This window comes from Dendropsophus ebraccatus, chromosome 2, assembly GCF_027789765.1.
Source record: "Dendropsophus ebraccatus isolate aDenEbr1 chromosome 2, aDenEbr1.pat, whole genome shotgun sequence".
Taxonomy (NCBI): Eukaryota; Metazoa; Chordata; class Amphibia; order Anura; family Hylidae; genus Dendropsophus; species Dendropsophus ebraccatus.
This window is the reverse complement of record NC_091455.1, coordinates 78,517,698-78,531,959: the sequence shown is the minus strand read 5'-3', so window position 1 is coordinate 78,531,959 and position 14,262 is coordinate 78,517,698. Positions and strand designations below refer to the sequence as shown.

At 40.0% G+C, this 14,262-nt stretch overlaps 1 protein-coding gene across 1 annotated transcript in view; it reads left to right on the top strand.

Annotated features, from left to right (window-relative positions):
* The window catches only part of RTTN (rotatin), a 193,543-nt gene that overhangs the window by 26,589 nt on the left and 152,692 nt on the right, over positions 1 to 14,262 (top strand). Inside the window, exons 7-13 of the mRNA XM_069957838.1 lie at positions 139 to 253; positions 652 to 802; positions 3,934 to 4,093; positions 7,152 to 7,333; positions 9,614 to 9,729; positions 10,140 to 10,310; positions 12,873 to 13,085. Coding sequence (XP_069813939.1) covers positions 139 to 253; positions 652 to 802; positions 3,934 to 4,093; positions 7,152 to 7,333; positions 9,614 to 9,729; positions 10,140 to 10,310; positions 12,873 to 13,085 — 1,108 coding nt within the window. The remainder of the gene's footprint in view (positions 1 to 138; positions 254 to 651; positions 803 to 3,933; positions 4,094 to 7,151; positions 7,334 to 9,613; positions 9,730 to 10,139; positions 10,311 to 12,872; positions 13,086 to 14,262) is intronic.

Below are 14,262 nucleotides of genomic sequence, written 5' to 3'. Positions count from 1 at the left end.
GTGCGTTTTTACATTGTAACATTTCTTATGTGCCACGTCAGTGTTGTATGACACATTTTGCACTGTTAAACAAGGCGATACAGGCATTAAAGTTTGAGAAGTTGACATTGCACATTGTTACAATATTGCCAATTTTAGCTCACTGAGAAGCAAAGACCATGGTTTAATCTGGAGAAGCTGTCACCTACTACAAGACGTTGTGATGGAAGATTTTCCTTCTGAAATATTCCTCCAAAGGCCAAAGATTGTGAAGGTTAGTCAAAAACTTACAATGTTTATGGGGATGTAATTGTTCTACTTTACTACCTGATGGCTAATGCTGTTTCTCATGTGACCTGGCAACCTTTGCAACCAGTTAGTGTGTTTCTACAGTGCATCTAAAATGAAGCAGCTTTGTTTAAGCAAATAGTTTAATTAAAGTGACTATTCTACAGCTGTTATTAAGACCTCCATGGTAACAGACTACAAACTAACCACTTTGTAGTCTGATCCTCCAGGAAATTACCATCAATTTGTCCTGTACTTCTTACAATTATATGTTAGGTAGAGGAGCAAGAGCTGGCCCCTAGGTCATGTGAATATTGACCAGACTGACAATGAGGAGGCAAGAAACTTGGGGTATCAAATAACTAATGTATATTGCACCCTTAGAGCCTTTTGTCTTTGCTGAGCCTTGCATTTGAAAAAGATGGACAACAGCATTTGGCATTTCAGTCCGCTGCCTGCTTGCATCGCTTGTGTACGCTGCTGAGAAGCCGTCTGAACTTTCATAGAGATCCTGGCTTTTTGAGTACTAAACAAGGTAAGCATAATCTAACAATATTTTTTCAGATATTAGAAACTGCAAACAATGTTAAAGTCAAGGACGTCCATGTGTTACGTGGAAAGCCAGTATTTAAAATCACTTCAATGTAATTCTACATGTCCAATACTAAATGTCATACCAAATGGTTTGCACTCAATTGTCCCCCCAGCTTATTTTTGCCAAGATTGCTGTGGACAACCTGATATTTTTCCTGCATGGCTCCCTTTGAACAGTGTGTTCATGCCCAACAGATTTATTAGAGAAATTTCTGCAACTGTCCCTTTCATCTGAATAGGACTTGCAGAAATCCATGCACATGCTGCAGAGACAATCGTAATAAAATGTATGTATCTTATTTTTAGTAGCTGAAATTTAACAGTGTGAACATATCCTTAAGGACTTGTCAGTGATTAAAGTGTCACAGTCGTGAATTTTTTTTTTGCAGAAATCAATAGTCCAGGCGATTTTAAGAAACTTTGTAATTGGGTTTATTATCCGAAAAATGCATTTTTATCATGAAAAAGCAGTATGAAGCTCTCCCCCCTGTCTTCATTGTTCTCCTATGGAGAGAGCTAAAGAAAAGACCAAAACAGGACAACAAAGAGTTAATCTACAAATCCCTCACCTGATATCTCTTGGGACCATCACCAGTGACCAGTCTGAGCTCAGATTACAGCTGTCACCCAGCTCCGTGCCTGTAATCCTCTGTTATCTGCTTTCTGCTGCCGGCTAACTCCCTCCTTCCTCCTCCCCCCTCCCCTCTCCCTAGAGCAGACAGGGTACGTCTCCTGCAACAAGTCACAATTTTCAGATTTTTCAGAGTGGATGAAAAAGAGGAAGGAGGGGGGGACCTGGGAAAAGGCTTTTTACATGCAGATAATGGCAGATTTGGCTAATAAACCCAATTACAAAGTTTCTTAAAATCGCCTGGACTATTGATTTCTGCAAAAATAAAAAATACGACAGTGACTCTTTAAGTGTAAGTGTACTGCTCTGTCTTGCTTCCAAGGCAAAATAACAGTTACGGTATGTCCACACTACGGAAATCGCGTGGAAAACTTGCTGCGGATTCCGTTGCTCGCCCCCCACCCATGCTCCCACTTCACTCTCCGCCTGTCTCATAGACTCCATTCTATGGTCAGGCAGTTTCCGCTATCCGCTCAAAGATTAAACAGATTCATTCTTCGGGCGGACGGCAGAATCCACCTGACCATAAAATAGGTGTCTATGGGACCGGCAGAAATTCAAGTGGGAGCATGGGGGGGGGGAAGGAATCGGCGGCAACTTATCCGCGTAATTTACGTAGTGTGGACATACCCAAACTGTTTAATTTAGAGCATAAACATTGGTAGGAGGAAAGAAAATGTATGACTATCTGCTTTGAAAGGGGTTTCCCAGAGAGGGATTTTTTTTTAATTTCTTGCTCAGGCTGCCTAAAAAAATACAGTGGTGCCTTGGATTACGAGCATAATCCGTTCCGGGACGGCGCTTGTAATCCAAATCCACTCCGCTTGTAATCCAAATCCACCAAAGCAAATTTTCCCATAAGAAATCATAGAAATGCAGACAATTGGTTCCACACCCCAAAAATAATAATAATAATATTTATTTGTATAGCGCCAACAGATTCCGCAGCGCTTAATAATGATTTATTATTGTGAATAACATGTAGGACAGATGAAACAAACATTCAGAACCAGCAGAATATGTGATATTATAAGTTACTGTACAGTAATGGAGAGGATGGGAAACACAAGGGCTGACAGAGACTGCAGGGAGTATGAAGGAATGAGCAGGGCAGATGTGGGCACATACATGCAGCACTCTCTGTCCGGGGAAAGAGAGGTTACAGCTATGGAGAGATTACCTCCACAGTCCTGTCCCCTGATGTAAGCCCCAGCCTGAAGTGGATCTGCTATGATTGGGAAGGTGAGGGAGACTTCCTGGGTCAGAGTACAGAGCTGTAGACCCTGCTATGCAGACCATGCCCCTCCCCCACTCACACTCCCACCCAGTACAGGGAGCTCTTAAACCAAAGCAATGCTCTTAAACCAAGTCACAATTTTGAAAAACTGGGAGCTCTTAAACCAAAACGCTCTTAAACCAAGTTACTGTTAAACCAAGGTACCACTGTAATGGCTACTTACCTCACTATCCCCACCTTAACCATCCCAGCAGTGCATGGGTCCACTCTCCTCATGGTTTCCATCTAAGGACTCATTTACATGGGCAAAAACTGTGTCAAAAACAGATTTGAAAACTGTATAGTTTCTTTTTTTTTTTTTTAAATTGCTGTATAAGATGCACTGTTTAGCAAGGAAAAATCTTGCTAAAAAGTAACTGCGTACTATATTCCGCAGACAGGGGGGCCCACAACGATCAGACTGCTTCCCTAATGTTCGGTGCTGATCCAGACTGTTTAGTGAACTGTGAAGCTACTGATTGCTGCACAGTCCTCTCCCTTTTCCTGCTGGGCACCGATCTGTGAGATTAGTGCCGGACAGGAATTTGGATCTGTCACATCCAGATTTCCACATGTAGAAGCCCATCTGAGAATTTAGTGATGTCACGGTCATGCAATTAATCACATAACTGTGAGAGATGTACAGTGCAGATACAGATACTGTAGGTAGGGACAATCTTTATTAAAGTGTGTGTGTATGTATGTATGTATGTATGTGTGTGTGTGTGTGTGTGTGTGTGTATATATATATATATATATATATATATATATATATATATATATATATATATATATCACATGTGTAGCATAGCTATTTGTGTATTGTGATGTAGCAAAAGGGTGTGTGTATGTGGGTATGTTTTTGTAGCAGAGCTGTGTGTGCCTATAGTAAAGCCATATGTGCATTGACTGAATGGCCATTTTCCCCATGTTAACATATTACAAGGATGATTCCCCCCCCCCCCACACACAAACGATCTAACACTTATCCCTATCCTCTGTATAAGGAATAAGTTCATTTAACACAGAAAATCCCTTTAATATTGACCAAGGTTTTAAAATTTGCCTCCTTTTTTTTGTTCTTCCAAAAAATGTTAATCAAATCAATAAACCCTGAACTGCACTGTTTTATTAAAAACATTTCTATGCGTTGAATATTTTGCAGACATAGTTTCCCAGAATTCTTCAGTGTCATACCATACTCCAGCAACTCGTAACTCACAGACTGCTTCCCCTGAAAATGAGCACCTCCGGCCTTCTGTGGTGGGACGGGCTAACCAAAGGCTTAGTGGAGATGGGCAGGATTGGGATGCTGCGTCCTCCAGGCAAGTGGCTGTTTAACTTGTGAGCCTCAAATTTTTGAGCAAGAAAGTGATTACTCAAAAGTTTTTAAAACTATTTCATTTCCAAACCATTACAAAAATTATTAATCACTTTGCCATCAGCGTTCGTAAGGTCATGCTGGGAAAACCTTCAGGTGGGCATGCCAAGTGTATCCATGGGATTTCATTCAAATTTGTGCAGTAGTATACTTTTTTCAGAATAGAACACTATGGGGGATGCCAGTGGCGTATGTCACAGAGAAGGTGCAAATTACCTCCCCTCTTGTGCATGCCTAGCGTAACCCCCACTTACCCCTACTCCTTCCATGGCTGATTTATGGCTGCTCGCAGGTGTAAATTATGGCAGAAATCCACACCTGCTCTGTGCCTGTGGGGTATTTGGGCGTGGGGCCTAATGATGTCGGTCTTAATAAATGTCCCCCTATGGGTAAAGGGTCTACCAGAACTGTACGCCTCTGCATGGGGCCGTCCCCAGGGTCTTTTCCCAGTGTATACTGTTTGTCAAATGAAGGGTCATAGCATTTTGTGAGTGGACTTCAGGAGTGGCACTTGCTTTTCATTATTTGCTCACATTGGTTAAAATATTTTTATAATTCCTATTATGAGGTTTCAGTTTGATCCATCTCCTGCACAGTAAAATATTATGTATTTTTAAGGAAAGAATGACATTAAACTGTATGTACATTAATTTAAAATTCTATTCTTGTTCTGTGTTATTACTTATTCTTCTTATATTTTGGCCATTACATTGCTCCACCTGTAGCAGACATCAGGAAAAAGATTTTTTTTTTTCCCCTTAAACCATTCATGGCTGTAAAAATGCTAAAACAGAAACATAAGTGGTGTAGCCGACAGTGCCATGGTACATCAACTAGGTCAGCAGAGCATGTAGCATTTTATGAAGCAATATCTTGTCAGTTTGGTTTTCCATGCATTTAAACAAGTATTTTTTTTTTGTAACTTCTTTTTTATGGGAAATAGCTGCAGAGCCATCTGAATTTTGTTGGGCATGAAACTTTATCAAATCTCTATGCTTACACCTTTTTGTTTTTGGCCCTGAACCAGTTTCATAACATAAGTAAAGAGTGATTTAATGTATAGGAACCCGCTGGTAACATAAAAAGCCCCACTCACACAATGCAAAGTTCAGAGGTTCTACTCCTTCCATGATGATTAGAAGCAGAGAAGTCGACAGTGTGCTGCTATATATACATACCTAGATTCCTAACCCTTGCTGTTAAGCAATCTCCGGAATGTTAATGTTTTTCTCGTGATATCAGAACAATACATAAGCAGCTCTAGAGGTATAATAGGACATTTCCAAGTGTTCTTATGAGATAAAAGGTGTTGTATTGTTAAAGAGACTCATAAGTACTGATTGAACCCTCCCTCCCAGTAGATAATTGTGCTGATATATTTTTACTATTGGATTATTGGGCTTTTTCCCATTTCCCTCGACCCACATGTATATTTTTTAGATAATAGAAGAGCAAATCCTTTGACAGGAGTGTTTACCACTAGTGACTGAGAGAAACCGATGGAATAGGTTTCCAGTGGTTGGAACTGATCATTATTGGTAATTGCTAGTTGTGGGATTGTTGATGATAAACATTTCGTCAACGTAAAGCTTTAGAATCCAATAAAACATTTTTTAAAGGGACATTATTGGATGTTGTGTCCTTTGTGAAAAATGCTTTATCTATAGCATGTCTATTAAGAGCATTCTTGAACCATTTTTAGTGGTTGGACAATGAGAACAAAGCCTAAGAAATGTAGTCACCAGCAGTTCATGTTTAGATCTTTACTTCCACCTTTATTAGCTATTACCTTTTAGCTTTAGTTCTTCTTTAAAGTGTGCCTCGAGTTATCCACTAGGAGAATAATAGAGTGACTGACAGATCAATCTTACACAAACAAGGGATTACGAGCTGTCTGTGAACTTGTAGTGGGCACTTGCTAGATAATAAAGTTCTATGAATAGATTTAAAGGGAACTTGTCACAATGGAAGTGCTGATTAATCTGCCGACATCATGTTTTAGAGCAGATGACACTGTGCAGGTTGATATATGGTTTTAGACTTGACTTGAATCCCAGCTCTCTTTATGCTTAGTAGTCCACAGCATCACTCTATAATTGGTGGCCTTCCCTGTATGAGCACCTACCGAAATAGCTATTTACTCATTGGACCACCCACTGGACTCCAGAACTCAGAAAGAGCATAGGTTCAAATCAAAAGGTTACTAGTGTTTCTGTATTTTTTCCCACAAAACTATATATTCAATCTGCTCAGCTTCTCCTGCTCTAGTAAATGTTGCTGGCAGATTAAATGCTCAATCCGACAGATCCCATTTAATGGTGTAGGGTGTGAGTTACTGGAGAAAGTGTAGGGGTTAGAAATGGCAAGAGTAATCTGTACTAGCAGGGTGTAAAAACTAATGGCTGAGGACTTAGATGTCAGGACAACTACCTAGAAAAGCTCCTTTGGCTGATAACCGTCCCGTGTAAAAGTGTAAGCGATCAGCGAAGAATGGAAAAATAGCGATTCCTCAGCTAATCACATCTTTCGTACTGTGCTAAAATTTATTGCAATATATTTAATGGCCGCACAAGCGATACAGTGATTGTTCTTGTGACCTGGCAGCGGAATTGTTTGTGTGCTGCCGTCGATGATCGGCCCCATATCGGCCCGCATAAAAGAACCCTTAGTTACGCTTTAGGTATGTGACCAGTTCTGGGTTTTTAGCCATATCCTATTTGCTGCATTTTCTTATTGGAAGTAAATGTATCTTTTTGTAGCTGAGCAGCTTTAGGCTCCATTCACACGGAGCAAACCTGTTGGAATTCCGCAGTGGATCCCGCTAGCCTCCATGTCATAATGACACGCACGCCTCCCCCCTCCGCACTGAAGGAATGACTTGTCAGGGAATGACTTGCCAGTGAGGCTGGCGGGATTCCGCCAGGTTTGCTTCGTGTGAACGGATCCTTAATGTCTGATTTGACTGTCACAACACAATTAAAATACTTTCTTTTCTTTTCAAGTGGAAACAGTATTCAAGTGCAGGCAGACTCCAGGACCTCACATTGGTCCCCACTGGACAGAGGCCAATTAGACCCCACCGAACTTGAAAATGAAGACACATTAGACCTACAGTTCCAACAGCTCAGTCTCCCTCAGTTTTGTGTTCTTGTTTTGGAAAATGTTGCGCCTCTGCTAAAGTCAGGTGAGTTCTAAATCATGGTAAAAATTTAGTTAAAAAGAAATTGTCAGCATCTGATGGACTATGGGTTGTCTATATACCCCCCCTTATCTAAGAGATGATTGTATTGGAGGGGCACAGAAGAGTTTAAGCATAATTGAGACAAAGTTGTTACATCAGGAGATTTCGGACTCGCGTAGTTCTTTTAATGCTGTCTTAATTCTTTTCGTAGGTCAGAAATGTGTGCTGATATTTTCTGAGCAGAGTGGTGAAAATGTAGCATTAATAATTAATGGATGTAGTTTATCTGTAGTGTCTTTCATCCACAAAGTCAAAGGTTTACTACATGGTCTCCAGATAGCGTCCTTTGTAGGTACAGCAGTGCCTGCATAGGAAATGTACAACTTCTGCATTGCTGTAGTCTCTGAGGACGAAACGTGAGAAACTGAATAGTTTACCTTTTTGGTGTGTTGAAGCAGCTACATTGAGATCTCCTTAATTTACTACATTTTACCGATTGTTAGAGAGACTCTGTCAGCAGGTTTATGCTGTCCTATCTCAGGGTAGTATAAACTAGTGACAGAGAATCTGAACAGAATGATGTATCAATGCATTGTTTTGTGCCGCTGATCCAGAGATATCCTCCTGAATAACATGGACAATAAGCAGTCCTCTCCTCCATTATGGGCATAAGCACAGTAGTCCTCAATATTCATGAGACGTAGAAAACTCCACCCACCAGCTGCTGTTTGGCAGTTATTTATCCATGCTGTGTATATGCAGTCAACTGTCAATGAAGGCGAGTGAGGGGTGTGGGTTTTCTCCTGCATATTAGGAGAACAGACAAACAAAATTATGTAAGTCATAGGGTCAGTTCACACGGAATAAAACTGGCGGAACTCTCCGCTGCGGAATCTTTACACCCTCCATGTCAGACTGGCTGTGTATGGGAGGGCTCCCATAGACAGCCAGTATGACACAGAGGCTGGTGGGGAGTTCCGCTGTGGAATTCCACCAGTATTACTCAGTGTGAACTGGACCATACACCGATCTGTTCTGCATTTCTGTTAATAGTTTATGCTGCCCTCAGTTAGGTTGGCATAATTCTAGTAAACCTTTAAGCTTTTTTTTACAATGGCTTTGGTCTGTCTCCATTTGACTTCTGTGCCTAATAAACAAATAGCAGTAGATATTATATTTGGAAATTAATCAGATTTTCTGGGGCAACGGGAAAAATCTCAAAGGGAAGATGTCACATTGAAAATGCCGCTTAATCTCCAGACATCTGGTTATCGAATTTAGTAAGCTGAGCAGATTGATATGTAATTTTGTTAGAAAAGATTCACCAAAACGTCTAATTTATTGGTTTAAAAATACATACCGGTTTTCCCTGGCGTATAAGACGACCCCCAGCTTTTCCAGTTTATTATAATATAGAGTTTAGTATATACTCTCTGTGTAAGACTACCCCTCTTCCAAGGCTCACCAAATAAAAGTTAATGAAATAAATATCAGACAGCAGTGAGGTCTGAGAGGCAGAGAAGGAGATACAGTAATACCGGTAGGATTCAAAGGCGGACCAGATGGTCTCCAGTCCAGTTTCCGAAGTTTTTCAGCACCTGCCATATAAGACGACCCCTGACTTTTGAGAATATTTTCTTGTGTTAAAAAGTACTTATACGCAGGAAAATACTGTACCTATTCTAGGCTTAGGAGTCTAGTGCATGGTCCTACTCAGTGACTGATATTGCTGCAATGAATTTCCCTGCTTGCTTTCCTCACACTCTTCTTCTCTGATGAACAGCTAGGGACCTCCGTGTCAATAATTGCGCATGTGCACTGTCATTGACAGGGAGGTCCCTACCTTCATATCAAGGAGGGAGGGGTGGGGAAAGGGAGCTGTGAGAGGCGCTGCAGCAGTGCCCTGGCCACACCTCTTTGACTCCATGGGCTGGTAATAAAATTCTAGATTTCTTAAGATGCCCTTACACATTAGATGAATATTGACCAAAGCCATTGTATTTAGCACCTACTTTTCAGGAATTGACAGTGGCTTATTACCTTTTCCTTATTAAAAATCACATGCAAAAGCACCATGTTTCTTGTGGAGGAGATAGGAGTAGCCTAGAAGCATCAAGTTTTGCTTTGTTGAATAGTATAGTTGTTTTATGATTGATCATTATATCATTCACCAAGTAATTTTTTTGTGACAAGCGGCAGCATCATTTACATTATTCTGCATCATTGTACTTTATGTAGTTTATCGAATATAGGATGTCATTTTTTCATTTTTTGCCCACATAGAAAGGCGAAAGCTTTTAATCTTGATTCTTGAGCTGCTTACTGAAAACTTGGTCCTGCTTGGTGGAGCCATTTCAGAAAACATCTGGGAGGACGGAAGTCTCATAGGACAAGAACTGGTGAGAATGCAATATTTCTGTATGTGTTAAATATCTCCTTGTCAGGCGATTAAATGATGATATTAGCCGTCCATGCTATATTAAGTTTGCATCAATAAAAACTTGCTTTCAAAGCACTCCTTGCTCATCTCTATATAAAAGGCCTAGCCAGCCGCCGGGTTGCTGTGGCAACCAAAGAAGGCAAACAATAAGACAATGTCAATACCACCTTTTATTTCTCTGATATTTCTTTTCCTTCTAAAGGTTATGCATGGACAACAATGCGGCAGAACTTAATTACCAATGATTTTTTTGGAGAGGGGATGTTTTTTTTTTTTTGTTTTTCTTGCTGCGGATTTTGCACTTCTTCTATGATCTAAACCTATTCCTCTAATGTAATAAGAACTCTGTTTTGCATTTTGCTTTTCCAGAGATGTAAACTGCTCTTCGTGCTTGATACACTTGGGGAGACTATATTGTATCATAAAAATACCAATAGTTCTGAGAAGCCTGACTCTTCTCTTGTGAACCACAGAATGGCATTTATCAGCATCTCTCTTTTTACAATGCGACTACTGCAAACACTTATCCCAGTGGAAAAGGTAAGAGATGAAGAACAATCCTGAAAAGCAGAAACCTTTTAAAGGCTTCTTTCTCAAGATTGTTTTGGTTAATATTAATGCCCCAGGTTATACTCTGCAGTCTTCACTCCTGAGCCATACTTTGCAGTTGAAGGTGTAGTGCGACTACTCTTCAGACCTAAATTTACAGTCGGGAATGGATTATCCCTACACACTATTGATCGGGCCATTAACCATTGTGAAATAATGCAGTGCCAGCGCACATGATATGCATGTATAATACACAGCAGTTTATTTCTCTTCCTATTGTTGTCCAAAGTGCATTGTTCACTGTAGGTAATGCTTGCAGAGGCAAAATTCAGCTCGTTTGTTACCAACAGAATGTTATAGTCATTTTAAAGGTGATATTCGTCCAAAAGTCATCTTTTAACATAGTCTTAGTTGATCACATCATGGGGTGTATAAGCTTATTCAGTTCCAAAACTCTCTAGCCTCATTTACAGAAACCTGACCCAAGATTCCATGTGAATTCCATTGATTGGCTGTCTCTTTTCTTAGACTATTGTGTCAGAGTTCCAGTAACTGAGCGGTGCTGAATAGGTTTGAGGGCTCTGCAGCTTCTTCTTTCTGGAAAACTAGTGGTCTGAATTCATTGACTACTTTATTGTTATCTCCTGGCAAATGTCTGTCAGAATATCAATTTTGGATGGATTTCACTGTTATACAGTACCTTCCTGCAGTTAGTATGCCCTTGTTTGTAAAGCCTCCTACAGACCGACAAATATCTCTTTGAGGGCTAGAGAAACTTCTTCTTCCCACCTGATCCCAGAGGAAAAATGGATAATTTATATAGATATTTGCCGCTTTTATATGTACAAGAGCCAGTCTAGTTGCCATGGACGACTACTCCGTTTTCTATAATAACGCACAACCAGATCTCATTGTTCTTATCAATTAGATTCTGTGTTGGATGGGGATTTCTGGAGGGGAAAAAAACAAAAAAAAAACAAATTAGATATAACTCTTCCTCTTCTGCACAGCCTGGTAATATCCCGTCTATTTCACACCATTGCTGCTGAGCTAGTATCTTTCATCATTTTTGTCCTGCATTATATTATATAATGTCTTCTGTAAAGTCAAGGATCTCCTGGGCTCCAAATGGCTACAACATCACTTGTACTGGTACATAGTACATTCTCAGTGTAAAACTGTCTTGTGTTTCATAGCCCAGCAGCAGCTATGTATCTCCGTTTTGTGTTCACTTGCAGTCATGTAGATGTAACACAGCTGCTTGTGCTATTCGTGGGCCTCTGCTGCCCTCTGCCTGTCTACACTTATATGCTGCAGTCTTCTTAGTTTACTGTATATGATCCAATTCTTTTATGTTATACGTTAAGCTTTCCACATTTACATCACAATCTGCTGTCAGTCTTCTATAGCTCATAACATTTTGGTAATGCAATAGATTTGCAATAGGTAATTTTTATAGGAATATATCACCTACATTCTTTTATCTAAGTAAAATCCGAATACTGATATCCTTTTATCTAATGGGTTTTGTTTTCTGTTATTATTAGGGGGGGGGGGCAGTTATGTTATTTAAATAGGTTTTAACTGCAACCAGATATCTGCTTTACTGCATCATCTTGCACTAGAAGAATCTGTACAGATCCTGGAGTTTTGGAGGAGTTTTCCAGCCATGCTTTGTGACCTGTGCAGGGAGAGGGAGGAGGGTAGCTGTGACTTTTTACCTATTTTTAGCGGTGGATCCTATATTATCTGCCTCCAGTTTTATAATAATTTGCCTCCAGTTCTATAATAAAGGTATAAATATTAATTGTAATGCCACCAGTGATAACTGGCAGATGACTGCTGAGATTTGGCGCCTTCAGGCTACTTTGAGGCTCATTGGTCAGAGTGAAAATTGTAAGATTTTATGATTTTTTTTTTTTTTTTTTTTAATAAATAAAAATTATCTTCAAGAACTCTTTAAATATTTTCTGATGATACATTCCCTCAGGTTCCTTTAGCATGGTACTCTAAGTTCCAATTCAGAAAGATTTTCTCCGTCTGATCGCATCTTCACAAACAGCCAGATTTAAGCCAAAACCCCTTTGTGATGGAGTCGTGCTTCACTCCAGTGGCCTAAAAATAATGAGGACAGGATGGATAGGTTGATATTCTGCTCATATTCCTAGCCATTGAAAATACATGCTGTGCTAAGCACATTAAGTCACAAAAGTGACTCCCTTTAGTGAGTTTGATTTCTGAAGACATTACAGCAGAGCTAGGAATTCTAATCAGCGCCGACACTATTCTGTAGAACGCCAGAGCGCTCACTGAACAAGCTTCTCCAAATTGGTCCTTTAGGGAACTACACTGGACACATTGATGGCAGGGTTTTATGTCTTTGTGTCTCTCAATGAAATATTTAAATATAATGTTTCTCAATGAAATATTTACATATTGGTAATAGTGACTTTAGCTGAAGGTTGCCACCGTGCAGAGAAAGTCTTGACCTTTTTAAATGCGTTATATATTTATAAGTTTTTTACATGTTTGTTCTTTTCTCCGTTTCTTAAGGCAAATCATGTGTTGCCAGAAAGCTTGATGAATGCTTTATTTCTCTTATCTGTTGACCTGCCTTTTCGTACCGCATACCCCAGTGTTCATGAATCTGTTATAGCTTTTATGGAGCAGCTGAATTCTGAAGACTATTGGGTTTATAAACAAGCCTCGGAGACTGCCTATTCAATTGAATGTACAACGTCTTTTATGTCCTGCTCCACAAAAGAGGTTTGTACAGTGTGTATTTTCTTTTGCACCGCTACATGTATCATGTTTACTCCAGGCTATATGTGTATGTCTGTGTAAATATTAGTATACACTATTTAATATTCTGTATTTAAAAAAAAATTTTCCCAGAAAAAAATATAAGGGCTTTTCAGTCAAGAATAATTAGGATTTTTATACTTTTTATACTACCTGGTTGGCGAGGTCCATTTTTGAAACTGCAGCCTGGTTCCTGCAATCTGTGCTGGTTCCTCAGTCTGCAATTCGCCCCGCTCTATGCACTGGAGGTGGGCCCAGCTCCCCAAGTTTACCGATATCCCCTCCCCTTGGTTAACTGCTCACGGTGCACTGGGGGGCGATGTGCCCTCTAGGGATGTCACGATACCAAAATTTTGAGTTCGATACCGATACCAGCTTTCGGATTTCGATACTCAATACCAATTCGATACTAAATAAAAAGTTTGAGAAAAAAACACGTAAAAATACAAATATAATTTCCCTTTTCCCTGACTACAGATATGTTCCCCCCATGCACAACATTTTTATTTATGTGACTTCTTGATCACTTTGTTACATTTTATAGTTCGGACAATTCACATGTAATGGATACATGTATGTTCTTTTTTTTTTTTTTTTTACTTTTTTTTTGAAAAAAAGGGAAAAGGGGGGATTATTAGAACCTTTATTTTTTGTTTTATTTTAAAACACTTTTTTTTTTACATTTTTTATTCCCCTCTAACCTCAAGCATACCTTCCTGTGCACAATAACTCCCAGAATACCTTCTTGTGGGGAGTTGTAGTGCACAGGGAGGTATGCTAGGAGTTGTAGTGCATAAGAAGGTATGCTGGGATGTTTTGAAAGGCTGCTGCCACGCAACTGCAACTCCCAGCATACCTCCTTGTGCACTACACCTCCCAGCATAACTCCTGGTGAACAACAACTTCCAGCATAATTCCTTGTGCTTTGCAACTCCCCACAAGAAGGTATGCTGGGAGTTGTAGTGCACAAGGAGGTATGCTGGGAATTGCAGTTGTGCAGCTCCTGACACAACTCTGTGCAGCATACATTCGTGTGCACTACAACTCCCAGCATGCCTCCTCGTGCACAAAGAGGTATGCTGGGGGATGTAGTGCATAAGGAGGTATGCTGCTGGGAGTTGTAATGCATTAGCAGCCTCCT